Genomic DNA, 13,824 nt, shown 5'->3' on the forward strand with positions numbered 1-13,824 from the left:
GTCACGATCCTCTTTTTCTTGAGTTCGGCATTCTGCGACAAAAGTGAATCGGTTGATTTGGCTCTATTAGCTGCTTTTGTAGAGGCAAATTTCATCTGAGTTTAGCTATAGGCAATGGGAAAGTATTGACTCCTGAGAATCTCGTTTCAGAAAATCGGGAGTTAACACCGTCACCTGAACAATACAGAGAACTGCGGCTGGGAAAGAGACCAATATAATAAGTTAGTGCCCTTCACAAGCCTGCCAGCCTCCAGAAAGCAACCGGCCATCGGGCGGTTCCTATAGACCCTATCACTACGCATGGAATATCGCTAAAATTAGAGGCGCAGGTGTCGTGGCAACAGGGCACAAGAGCATACACTGCTGTTCTGGCTGCTGTGTACCCAATTAGGAGAAAGAGTGCTTCTGCATACGTTAGCACCTAAGTCACCTTCGCAATGCCACCTGGCTCCATTTCCCATCAACAGCAGGGGCACTACAACACTTGCACTCTATTCATTGCCTATGAAACGGACGCCCTGGGGTGCTTCCGGACAAGGTTGCCACAACCACGTTGCTTTCCATTTCTGCCAAAACAGTAACGTTTCCCGGAGAAGCGTCAAGACCCGCACTTAGATTACACAGGAGACTTGCTGCGGCCACTGCTGTGTGTGCTAAGGGGGGGGACTAAAGCAGGCAGGCCGGGCATGCGGGATCCGCCTGGAAATTAATAGGCTTTTGTCCATAGGCTCCAGCAGCCAATCGGCCGAGCTCAGACAGAGACGTCGAGCTGCTGCTGGCTCGCGGGGCGGGGGCTGCAGGGAGCGCGAGGCCGGGGAACTAACAGGCAGGCGCTGCTGCTAGGTGCAGGCAGGGAGCTGCGCGCGAGGAGCCCAGGCCTCGCCGCCGCTGCAGACGCCGCCGCCGCCGCATCAGCTGAGCGCGTCACGTGCTTGTGTCGAAGGTCAGCGCCGCTCACAATGGAGCTCTCGGAGGCAGCGAGCCGCGGCTTGCAGCTCCTGGCCGAGCCCGGCCGCTTCGACGCCAAGTCCTTCGCCATTGTCCTGGAAACGGCGCTGCAAGGCCTGGCCGGGGGCTGCCGGGATGACACCGCGAGCCTGGGTAAGCCTGGGACCGGAAGGAAGGAGGTCCGCGCGACAAGCCGTAGTCTCAGCCCCCTTTAGCGCGCTCCGGGAATGCAGCTGTCACAGCCGGGGCTGCTAGGAGGTGGCCCACCCGCCCGAGCCCGTGTAATGGCGCCGAGCCCCGCCTGGGGCCTGCGAGGAAACAGGCGCAGGCCAAGCCACCCTCGCGGCCTAGGCAGCTGCATTTCCGAGCTTCCCCGACGTCCGGCTTTCAACCCGCAACTGCTGATGAATGTCAAAGTTATAACCACGCGTATTAGGCAACGTGCAAGAGATGAGGGTCAAAAGGGCACCTGTGAAAATGCACTATCCGGAGCAGTGTACGCTGCAAGGCCCGGCTAAGGGCCTGTGTTTGTGTTTGTGTTTGTGTACAGCATGCGCGAGGTACCAAGGGGTTCTCTTTGACAGCTCAGGAGACCCCAGACAGAGGCTCAAGCCATTTGGAGGGACATTACTCAGTCTGGTATTCTACACGTAGGCCTTACCACCAAAACATTTCTATGTTTGCTGTCACAACAGCGCTGTGAGGCAAATATGTTACCCGTTTAATTTTAAGGGACTCGTGAGCGTTGTTTCACCAAGCTTTCCTGCCCCCTGATGTTTTTTGCTCTGTCTGCCTTGTTCTAAAAGATTCAGACGAGAATGATGGCTAAGTGGTTGTGGATTATAATAATGTGACAGTGATGCTGGTCTCTTGTACCTCTGTTTCCATAGCACCCCTTGTTTGGCATTCTGCATTGTTTGTTCTTGCACTCTGTCGGTGCACTGCAGACTACGCAGTATTTATTTTTTATATTTCTGAATTATGACGAATGCAAACAGCTGACAACTATTCCCGACAAAGACCGAAAATAGGAACTAGGTCTTGCCAGTAGTATTCAAATTTTCATTTCCCGTGGTGGAAGTCAACTAGTGGTACTTACTACTTTTAGGCCATGCCTGAAAGCCTAGTTTAGACATAGCATTTGACCGACTATCATACAACTTTATAGCGATGTGGTTGTGGAAATTTAGTATTTTACATTTTGTTGAAATATTGTAATCTGTTTTGAAGCCAAATAGCTAATTTGTGTTTTAATTGACGTCCCTCTTATGAGATTCGCATTTGTCTGCTTAGGAGTTTAATTTTGGGGTTTGTGCGGTTGCACAAAAAACAACCAACTTTGCAGATTGGCGTACCATCAGGAATGCTTTGTTTCTTTAGATCGCCCAGAGTTGAACCACATAGATCCGATGACACTGAAACATTGTCATGCTTCAACCACCGCATGTCTTTTGGAGGCTGTAAAACAGAATGCAGACAGGTCAACACTGAGGTATGCTCAACACTAGCGGGGTTTCTTTTGATGCAGAGTAAAAAAGTTGAGACATTGCCAAACTAGTGATATTGTGTTTCTTTTTTTTACCTAGTGCTTATCTCGAAGATTGCCAATTTGAAAAAGAAAGACTAGAACATTTTTGCGAAGAATATCAGGTGTTGCCCGACTCCTTAAACTAGCCTTTTGTGTTGTTCTGTCAGTAATCAGTAAAGGTTAGCAACAATGTTTTTTTCTTTCTGCAGAAAAACAAGCATATGTTGGACCTGTTGCTTGGAAGGTAACTAATTTCCATGTTTAACTTATGTGACATGGACTGTAAGGACGCAAAAAAAAGATCAGTGGGTAGTGTCTTCAATTGAACCTTTTTGATAAAAGTCTTTTATATTGCTTACTATATCTTGACCCGTAAACTACAAAATGGTGAAGCTGATATGATCAAACCCGTCTACAATTGGCACGTTTCTTTGGTGATGGTGACGATATTGTTCGCGTCTATTTTTCAAGGCCCAGACAATAATGTATGAAGTTGTAATTGTTTTTACTTTACCACTATTTCAGTATAGGGAGATGCCCTCTTCATATAACAGATGTCTCCTGGCGTCTCCAGTATCAACTAAAGGTATCACGAAGGTATCGTTCTCTAAATACATACATTAATAATTGCATTATGGCTGCTGTACTGACATAAATAATGCTTGTTCTTACAGACCAGCCAGGTTCATAAAACACACCGACCAGTTTATCTGGTGAATTTAAATGTAGAGGTACTGTGCATGTATTTATTCTTTTCTGTTAGAATTCTGACACGTCAAGACATGAGCTGCATTTTATGCTACTGGAATGTGAAACCTCTATATTATTTTTTTTAGAACGCCGATTCAAGATCCCACCCGGACATTAGTTTTAATTGCTCCATGGAGCAGTTACAGGTAATTTGCTTCAAAATGTGCACCTGAAACACACGTGAGACCCATGACTGAACATTAACATTTAATTCATATTTCCCTAATAACTTCTAATTGGGCCTTGTGCCTCTGACAGCTGTTTAAGTTTGTAGCCAAATGCGGTATACACAGGTTAAGGGAAAACTACTGTACGTGAGAGAACAAAATACATTTAAATTGCTAAACAGTAAGTCCAGAATAAAGCTACGGACAGGGCCTACCTAAATGAAGATGGTGTACTCTCGTCCTCACTTCAATGTTGTCCTTGCAGAAAGTTAAGTTTAAGGTTACAGTCATGCATTTTAGTATCAAAAATGTTGTTGGAATGAAATGAACATAAAGAGGGAGGGTTGGGAAGTTGAAGTCATTAAATTGTAAGTGGTTCAAACAACTTGAGTGAAAAAAAACAGCTACGGGGGGTGTAATTAACAGGAGTGGGTGAGTCCCCAGGACCATCCGTGCATAAAATGTGCGACTTTGCATGGGAAAGCCTCGCTGGAAAGAGAGTAATACTGTTTGTGCTTCTTTGGGAAGTGTTAGACATTCTCCGGCGTACCAGATACACACAATATAATGTGTTTCGGTTTTATGTGTAGAGTGTTTTGTATTTGTGAACCTATGCAATGAAATTCACGTACCCGTACACCCTGCATAGGCCGACCCAGAGACTGCTTCAAAACTAAACCGATCTCGTTTACCGCAAATGAGCAAGGCATCGACCTTTTACTCACATGTGCAAAGGCTCTGTTTGGGGCTGTATATTGATTCAGTTTCTTAAAGAGTAACGGTTATCCACGGATTATGAACTCCACCTTCCCCAATTCACCCATCTCTCAGTGATAGTTGCTTGTCTCCTAAACGTTGCAAACTGTTTAAACTGGCAAACCCGAGTACAAACAACAAAACAAAAAAATGTATTAGAGTCTATTTTCTAATTACTAAGACGCTGTATTTCAAGAAATTCGTTTTTTTAAGTGCTCATGGCACACTTGTCTTGCCACTCGTTTTTCAGAATACAAACATTTTACAGTTGTTATCTTTCTGTCGTAGGATTTGGTCGGGAAGCTTAAAGATGCCGCAAAGGGTCTGGAAAGAACAAGTCAAATGTGAGGGAAACGGCATCCATACTCCTCGCGACCAGCAGAGTGGCCACCTCCAAGAAGAGGTGTTTCGTCGGTTACTCCCACGGCAGCTGATTCAAGATTTCATTGGGAGCGAGCAGTTTATTCAGTATTACCGGCTGAATAAACGGCTTATATGCCAGATCTATTCCTTGTTCCAAGATGTAGATTCCAATGGATTGTGAGCTTTCGCAGTGAATGTTTTCCCATTTCCCGAACGTCGTCTTTTCCCGTGGACGCTGTCTTCCCGTTTGAATTACTCAATGTATCCTTACTAATGAACCCCAACCTGCTGTATGCATATACGTGACTCTTTAATAAAAGTTATGATCATTTGCCTTGCAATGGTTTCTTTTTCTTCTGAATGGGCTGTGTAAAGGATCTAACCTACTTCCGAAAATAGCGGGTTAATACTGGAATACTGGATCAGGTGTTGTAGAAGCACGAAGTAAATTACACGCACAGAAAATAATTAACACCACTGGTACTATCTAAGTCAAGGTTACGGTATGATTGCCAGCCGAGCCTTCGCGGCTGGCGACCTAAACCTAAAATGAAAGGAGTTAGGGCTTGAATTTATTACCCTTCTGACAAACGCAGACCGCACTTGAAAGTTTCAGTGAATGGAGTCAGTGTCCCGGACTCGTGCAATTCACCCGTTCATCAGGACACACCCACCACTGGAGAGTCAGACTACAATATTAAAGGGGAATAATGGGTCTATTGCAATACGATATGACATGTCTCCTGAATCCCGTCGATGGTCATGTTATTTTTATCATGAGGGTGAAGACTACCGCGTGTCTCGTCCTGAGTTCTATAGTAATTTATGAGACCATAAAATATTTTTGTTTTTTTTAATCTATCCGGAGTGTGTGCCATGTGACAGAAACACGTGAAGGCGAGGAGGACACTAAAGGTAAAATGTATAATTTAAAAAGATTTTGAACACGACTGATGTGCGGGTTTTTGGCAGTGCGCCAACTATATTTGACAAGGTGGCCAACACTACATCAATTAAAACAACTGCAGGGCTCAAATGTGCGTCCTCTAAAGTATCAAAGCAATAGACCTATGGAAGTATATACAGACTTGAGAAATGTATGGTTCGGGCAATATAGACAAACTCTTCCCGGCGTGCAGATTATTGGAACACTGGATAAAGTTTCTCTCGGCAGACAAGCATGCGTGTGGACACTGAGCCACCACTCTCTCCTGCCTGTCAAAAGCGCCGTAGCTGCCTCAGACATGCTCGGCCGCCCAGTGTGCCCACTCGAGGTAAGCGCACCTACGTAGGGAGACCAGACAAGGGCTCTTTGTTGTGTCTGTAGGCAAAAAATAGTATACAGAGGATCTCAAGCAGGGATGTAGTGTTGGGACTACGAATGGGCAATGAACTCGTCACCGTACCCTAAGTGCTTGCTCCTGTCTGGTGGGGCAGACGGGGGAGGGGGCTCGGACTACACCGACACTAATTCCCAGGCCGCCCTTAAGGAATGAGGTAGCCACGTGACCGCGCGGGGCGGGCGAACTCTGAGCCATTTTGGGGACGGTGTCAGTTTGCACAGGGCTACGGCAGTGCGTGCTATCCCTTCTGTCCCTCGGTCGCCCATCCACCTTCTCAAACGGTTCCGGTGGACAGATATTTCACTGGAAGAAATACCCGGGCAGAGGGAGGACCCAAACAGAAGATAGACGTCGTTTCAAACGGATAGGCGCGGGTTGGATATCCGTGAGTCGCTGCTGCGCCCGGACCGCGAGGCCGGTAACCCTACTACTTCCCCCGTCCCACCACCCTAAAAGGCGGGTGTCGCGGACCGGGACTCACTGCGGCGTTCGAGCCCGGCTACCTGGGGGGCTCCGCGCGATGGGGCGCGCGCTTCAGCGATGGGATCCTGGCCAGTGACAGCGTCTGCAGCTCGCTCCAAGATGGCCGCTTGGCTCACATTCATTTTCTGGTGAACGACTTTCAAGTTTCATTGTCTGCCCGGCCGCTTTTCTCGGCCCTCATCTCTGCAGCGCTGGGGGTAAGTACAGAGCTTGGGGGTCTGTCTGGGCCCCAGGGAAGGGCAGGCTCTATACTGGGGTGTTGGGGGGCGCTGGGTGGGTGGTTTTCTGGCAGGCGCCCGCAGGCAGCGAGGAGAGCCAGGCTGCGGGAGGAGGGGGAGCGGCGCTGCTCTCATTCTTGCTGCCCGGGTGGCTTTAGTTCCCTTCTCTACCGGATGGGCCTCGTACCTCCCGTTTTTGGGTCCGGCGGTTACTAGGTACGTGATCTGTTGCCGCACTGCCCCCAGGTTCCTGCACGTGCCCTCTGGGGGGAACGAGCTCTTCATAAAGGTTGCGGGCAGCCCAGGTCTCCGGGCGCGCTGGAGATAGAGGAGGCTGTCGGCCCTAAACAAACCTATTGGGTGGGGGTCTTAAATGGTCGGGGTGGCCTGAAAATATAGGGACATGACCTGGGGAAGTGAGCGACCTCAGAACTGGGTACTAGGGGCAGATGGGCCGCACGGCGCTTCTGTTATTAACTAAATTCAGAAGGATCTTCGTGGAAATGGGGTTGTTTAAGATGGCGGTTGCCCGTTGACTTTTAACGGAGACTACCTTTTCGCCCCCTTGCTGAAAAGTTCCTGTGCCGTTTTACCGGTGGTTAACAGATGCAGCACATGTTTGAAGTAGTTACGAATCTGGACGTTGTACCGATTGTTTTGTCGCTTTGATTATTTAAGTTGAACGAGTTTTCTTCTCTGTGTGACCTCTTATGCATATGTCATTTGTACGCAGTGTCCCAGCTGCACGCATGCAGAGACCATGTTTAGAGTCTGTATGTAAATAAATGGTCCTCGACCCTGGGAAGTTTCAATGCAAATCTTGTCATGTTTGTTTCTGGGGCACTCGCTGCAGAAAACGCATCTATCAAGAAATCTGTACTGTGTTTGTGCAAACATTGGCCTTGTCAGAAGATAAGTATCATTGCTGAGTTTTTAGTACCGATAAATGCCGCTTAACAGAACAACAAATGCCAGTGTATATGAACGCATTAGCTTTGAAGTGGAGTGCTAAAAATAAACATCTTGCCCATAGTAATATTTGTCTGTCGAATTCTGCGTTGTTACTAAAAGTTGAAAAGCCTTCATGTTTTGTTCAATATGTTATTAATGGGCGTTATGTTGAGTGTGACCTTGTATATTGCATGTAACCCCTTCATTTTCTTTGCCAAGTGCACACTTCATATCTCGAATGACTGTGGTGCCACGGTACAACATACCATTTGGACCTTTTAGGAAAATGCAGTTCTTGTGGATGCGTGTCCTGAAGGCATCGCAGCATTGTATCGGACACAGGCAGTTGCACGTACTGATCTTGAAACAACTACTGTTTTAAACCCAGGTGTAGTTGAAAACACTCCCTTTACATGTCATGCCCAGAAAAGGCTTCTTTGGCAGCAATGCCTTTGATAATGAGTGGGCAGTTTGCAGTGCGGTGTCATTTGTGGAGTATTGGTTTTGAGTTTGCTCTGAGTGTTTCTAAAGTGTGATCGATTGCGCGCCTGCTCGTACCCGTAAACATCTTTTGCGTTGTTCTTAGAAACTGGAGATTTGCATTCCTACCTTTGCTATGACTTGGGGTTTGAACTGAGCACTACGGATAAGTGGTTTCTGCGACAGAGAGGATGCGTGACATTACTTGGGGAATGTGTATTTTCGCTAGTAGCAGTGTGCGCCTTAACTTATTTTGGCTCCAACATTCAGACGTGATTAAGGCCTGTTGAATATTATATGGATGTCGTTAATTGATATGTTGTTATCCTGTTCCATTGTTGTACACTTGTTCAATCGGTTATGTACTGTGGTAAAACGCTAGGCACAATTTAAGAAGAGACAATGAGATGCAGGTGTCCTTTAAGAAAACACGCATTTCTGTGTATTCTAAATATCTATTTGACGGTGTAAATGTTTAATACTGTAACTACGGCAGGGACAGTTTTTTTTTTTTTAGAATTAAAATACAGTAACCTTAATTAAGCGCATGGTATTTTACCCTAACTTTCACTGACGTACACAGCTATGCCATACTGTTTTAAGCACACCAGCAGCGATACGGGAGTGACTTCTATTTTGAGGTCCCTGTTCTCCATGGAGATGTTACTCCAAGAAACTATGGCAAGTTGTTCATATTTACGAAAGTGTACCTATGTGTATGAATATGTCTCGATGTCTCTGTGTGGTCTATGTATGTTTACTTGCCTGTGTTGAAAAGATGCTTAGATTTTTTTTTTCTCTTCGGACGTTTTAAAGATCATATCGCACCTCTGTAACTCATATGGGTAGTAAATGCCCAGATGCCAAACATGGAACTGGCACTTATGTGTTTGTGTTTTTTTTTTTGTACTGTCGTGTTAGGGTTGTAGTTTAATCAGATCAGCTTATTTACCGGGTCTGCGAAGTAAGAAGCGTCCATTGAGAAATGCAGGCTTGCAGATGATCGATGAACGGTTTGACGCGTCTTGTTCTTTCAAAACTGAGTGATAGTCATTTATTTACTTTTAGACATGCCAGCTGCACTTCGTGGTCCGTTCTTTAATTTAGTAATTTTTTTGTGACATTGTTTTGGTGGTAACTGTCTATCTGTGCAGCTTATTTGAGCAGACAGACACGACCTTGAGTATTGTGAAGTATCGGAAGTATGAAGTGGTGCCATCTAATTTGTGTGCATGAGTCATTTTGATGGCACTTTCCAATCGTGCATTTCGACGAGTCCTCGTCTGACGCGTGCGTGTGTTTTTCCGCTTATTCATAGTTTTATTCGGGAGTTAATACCTAATTGTGTGTGGCAGGCAGATAGGTTTTCTATAGGTTTTCTTAACACATGTCTCCGATTTAGCTCTAAACAGATGTTCATGGTATCTTGTGCTGGGGGTTACTAAGATAAGTTTCTTGCTCAGTCGCAGTAGTTCCGGTTCAAATAAGGTTGTCGGTACACTGCTATTTCGACAAACGTCCACAAAATCCAAATATTTTAAAAGTAGTTTTGTATTATTTGCGCCGCACTGCATTTCATTCGATGTTGTGAGGGTGTTCTGTGGCTATGTAGTGGAACAGGGTGCCAGAGTAAACGGCTGAATTCCAAGAATTGTCCACTCCCGAGCTTGGCAAGGCACTGGAGCATTATTCGGAAATTATATATTTTTGCTTGTGTAGATTGCCAACGACACTGGCATTTGTTATAGTGCATTGTGCGAATACGTGTAAAATCTTGAATTAAGTAACCCAGTCCCGCACCTCGAAATCAAAGTCCTTCTCGGTGGGGGCGGCTGTTTCAAGCAAGGGGCGGGCGCCCAAGCTCCTCTTGGCACATTCTGCCAAGGCGTTGCTGTAGCTGTGAGAAGCGTGGGGGTACCACACCTCAACACCACGCTCCTTTGTGTGTATTTAGACTCTTGGCTCTCGGAATATGGTTTCCTCTGGCATTTTTTAGGATGTGTTCGTCTTTTTCTATGAGCAGTGCTAAACATTAGAGACGAACAGAAGTGCGGCAAAACAGCTGATCGTGGCGATGTAAGTTGCGGAGCTCGAAAGCAGAGGTATGTGGATCCTGCACCGGGACAGCTATGCTTTGGAGCTCCTCGCACCAGAGTGCTCATTTGAGTCATTCACGGAGCCGAGGAGGACGGAGCGGACCCCAGTATAGAGCGATTATCAGAATCGTCCTGCTTTTGTCAGGCGGTGCTTGTGCTCAGTCACAGAAGTCCCATCGCAAGCCAGGCATCACTCACAGCGAGTGCCAGTCTTTAACCAGACTGTCTTTTCACCCGCTAATGACCCCCGCGCTCATTCTCATGTAATTTTACTGTAGGGTTCCCCTTATTATTTTTCTCTCCCTTGTTCAGTCGTATTTTATCAACTTCCAGGGAGCCCCTTTTCTTGGCCCACTGCTAGTCTTTCTCTGCTAAGTAAGGTGTCTGTTGTAGATATCAATCAGTTCGTGAGACCTAGTCACGTACCTGCGTACTTGGAGACTCACCGCTGCTCCATTTAATTTCAGGTCTCCCTTATTTTCATCAACCATGCTTTGATGCCCGGTTGTGTACTTTCCAGTCACCTCCGAATTAACCCACGCACTTTAACCTTTTGCCATTTTACTGTTCTTTTCACATTTTTCACAGCCCCGCTTGAAGTAAGTCGACCTTGTTTAAAGCCTTTCTGTCCACACGTAACATTCGGCTTCTTGCAGTGTCTGCTGATTCACCGTTTTTTATTTCCCCTGAAGCCGGAGTTCTGGTGTCGGTAGTTTCTCTTGCAAACAATTGTACTCTACTGGGTGGGTTTGATAATCCCACCTAGAGCGGCTTTCGCTGTGTAACACACATCTTGTCTTGCCCCACTTTTCTTTCTGTCCATTTGCTTTTTATTAATTGCCCATAAGACCTGGTCTTCCCGTATTCTTTCCTGCTCCAATTCTCTTCAAAGTGTGGATTCACAGTAGTCCTTTTCTATTCTGTTTCTTCTTTTCTCGGCCTTTTCCATCCCCTCTTCTGTGTGTTTTTTTTTTTTTTTTTTTTTTTTTTTTTTTTTCCTTTCTCGCTGTTTAGTGTTTTGGTGTTGTGTGCCCGCCTCCGCATTGAACGGCCGAGTTTGTCACTCCATTACCCCCCCACCTAGGCCCCTGGTCACTTGCTTATTGGCTAGCTCCACGCACAGCAAGCTTTTTTGTGCCTTTAGATCCTACTTTTACGGGTTTGTTTCCATACTTAACGCTTCTTTTTCTATAGCATTTCCATCCCCATTTTCTTTCGAGTCCAACCTTTTTCATTGCCATGCTCATTAATGCTTCAGTTTAACTGCATATTTACGCGGTTTATTTCAAGCTTCCTCCTGTTCTGTTTCACATTTCCCTTTTTCTCCTCTCCATTAAAGAGCAGTTTAACCTGTCCTCCTTATGCATTGCTCTCTTCGTTAGTGTCTGCCTTATTCCATTTAATTTTTTACTTACCATGATTGCTTGAATTCCACTCACTCTTCTGTACACAATTAGTGCAGTTCGGTTTTCGTTGTAGTTTCAACTCGTATGTTATCACTGCCCTCGCTGGTGATGTCTCTTCTTTTACGCTTTTTATTTGCCCCAACTTGCCCCCGTTCATATTCCGGGCAGCACCGCTCCGATCTACCCTTCCCTAGTGAATGCAGCCTGATCACCTGTTGTCTGACTCACTTGATCCCATCTGAGGTTCTCTCCATGATGGATTTTCCTGCCTTCTTTCCCTGTTTCCCATTCGGCCTCCCCTATCTTTCTTTATTCATGTTCTACTCAAGTAATCGAATGACTTATCATGTGACATGGCGTGACCCCCACTTCAGTAGCACTCTTCTAAGCTCATCATCTGCCCAGGTGCTTGCAGCTTGATCAGCTATTGGCAGATTATGGTTAGTCCCACCAGAGGCCCTGGCCTACTGTCCTTGACATTCTGCTTGAATTAATATTGGTTTATTCAGTGGTCTATGGCGCATTTTCCTGTAGCCTCCACTTCATTAGTCCATTTCGGACATTGTCTCCTCTGTGCTTCCTTTCTGATCGGCTTTTGTCTGATTATCGTGTTCTCCCTCCCCACAACCCTAGTCTCTCCTTAGCATGGGTTTCCCTGTCTCTGATTCATTTTACCATATAATCCTTTTTTTTTAATTCATGTCCATATTCCAGTAATTTAGACTGGATTCTCATGTAACCTCCACTCTACTTGTACGTTTCTGAATGAATCTCCACCAGGTGCAGACAACACCAGACCTACTGACAATGCTAATGATTGTTTGAATATTGTTGCCCTCTGACGTTCTGTCCATGCCTGATTCCCCTGTCTCCCACTTTACCCTTCCCGTTCTGCCTTCCCCAAATTCCCTCCCTATTGGCTTGATGCCTGGACTCCTATGTCAAATTCTAGTGACATGCGTATTTTATTTTGCCGTTGTTCTATTGGCTCCCACTCTCAACTCATTACTTGCCATATTGTCTGTGCCTTCTGTGAACGCAAATCTTTGCATCTGCATCATTCACTGCTATATATTTGCAGGCCGTTTTCTCTGCTCGGCTTCAAGTGGGTTTGACTATTCAGGGCTGCCAACAAAATTAACTCTGGCAGTTGAGGATCAAGTGCATTTCAACCTATTAAGTTTTTCTTCCTAAGCAAGATTGTCTTAAAACAATGCCTTCTTTCAAATACAAACTTCTGTTTGGCCTTTTGTTTTTTGTGACATTTTGAATTTGGGTTTTGTTGTAGATATCCTATAAGGTCACTGTTAAAGTGGTGCAGGTCCTCCTTGTGCTGCTGGATCGCTAAGTGTTTTTTAAAGGTGTTTTTGTTTTTTTGCCTTCATTGATCGCTGCGATGATTACTTTCATGCAGCGGTTTAGATATGTTCTCTCTGACACCATTAATGGAATAGTTTAGCCTGTCTAAACACAATCTTTCAGTTCCTCTCCCTCATCCTATTTGTATTCCAGCATGCAGACTGCCTGATGTGACCACTATGTCTCCTGTAATAACGAATTTCCTGGAGCCTCTAAGGCATAAATTAATTCTATTTATTGTATTTATTCGCCACTATGCAGAGGACATTCAGCTCTATTTTAAGGTACTTAGAGCACAGGTCTTCAGGAGGTACCACTCAGCAATTGTAGGAAGGCTTTTGATAGACTTAAATTCATTGCAAATAAGGTTAGCCTCTTACTCTGGCCACCGTGGGCTCTGTTAACTAAGTCCACAGTGTCCATCTTTGTAGTACACAGCATGACCCTACTACAGCAACATACACCCATTTGGGATGGTTTGACCTCCACATTGGTGTGCTGGTGCCAAAAAGATCGTTGTCACTGTATGTAACGTTCCAGGTGCTGATGTTGACTAACAGAGCATTGTGCTAGCTGCAGTTCGAAAGTGCGTTGGCGCCTTGTAACAAATGTTTGGTTTTAGCTTTAGTGGAAAAGTTAAGGACTTTGAGTAACAGCTTCTGGTCACATTCCGTTACACTGGGTACAAGATGAGTAAAGGATTATTACGTTCAATCCTATATTAAAGTATTTGACAACCAAGTAATCAGCTTACTGTTGATCCAAACTGTGTGTTGCTTTTGGGATGTTGGGAGATTGATTAAAAGTTTGTTTAGCTTGATATTTCTAGTAAAAGACATAAGCGTTGATTCAAGTTGTTTTAATCCACCAACACTACCTTTAAGATTCCCTCAACAGCTTTTCTGTGTTTTGCGCTGTCACAGAAATAGTGTTTCTAAAAACAGATACTTCTAACTTGAAAATTCAAATTTTGTTT

At 45.3% G+C, this 13,824-nt stretch overlaps 1 protein-coding gene across 3 annotated transcripts in view; it reads left to right on the forward strand.

Moving 5' to 3' along the window:
* The first annotated feature begins 764 nt into the window (after positions 1–764).
* Positions 765–13,824, forward strand: part of BMI1 (BMI1 proto-oncogene, polycomb ring finger) — a 138,125-nt gene continuing 125,065 nt past the window's right edge. Inside the window, exons 1-8 of one of the 3 annotated variants that reach the window (XM_069211388.1) lie at positions 765–1,101; positions 2,329–2,440; positions 2,535–2,598; positions 2,686–2,720; positions 3,002–3,062; positions 3,151–3,207; positions 3,313–3,372; positions 4,438–4,853. In XM_069211388.1, coding sequence (XP_069067489.1) covers positions 960–1,101; positions 2,329–2,440; positions 2,535–2,598; positions 2,686–2,720; positions 3,002–3,062; positions 3,151–3,207; positions 3,313–3,372; positions 4,438–4,497 — 591 coding nt within the window. In that variant the 5' untranslated portion in view covers positions 765–959 and the 3' untranslated portion in view covers positions 4,498–4,853. Of the gene's footprint in view, positions 1,102–2,328; positions 2,441–2,534; positions 2,599–2,685; positions 2,721–3,001; positions 3,063–3,150; positions 3,208–3,312; positions 3,373–4,437; positions 4,854–6,043; positions 6,536–13,824 lie in introns of those variants that run through there. The other 2 variants (XM_069211389.1, XM_069211387.1) reach the window with 2 other exon arrangements.

Source organism: Pleurodeles waltl, chromosome 10 (genome assembly GCF_031143425.1).
Source record: "Pleurodeles waltl isolate 20211129_DDA chromosome 10, aPleWal1.hap1.20221129, whole genome shotgun sequence".
Classification (NCBI taxonomy): Eukaryota; Metazoa; Chordata; class Amphibia; order Caudata; family Salamandridae; genus Pleurodeles; species Pleurodeles waltl.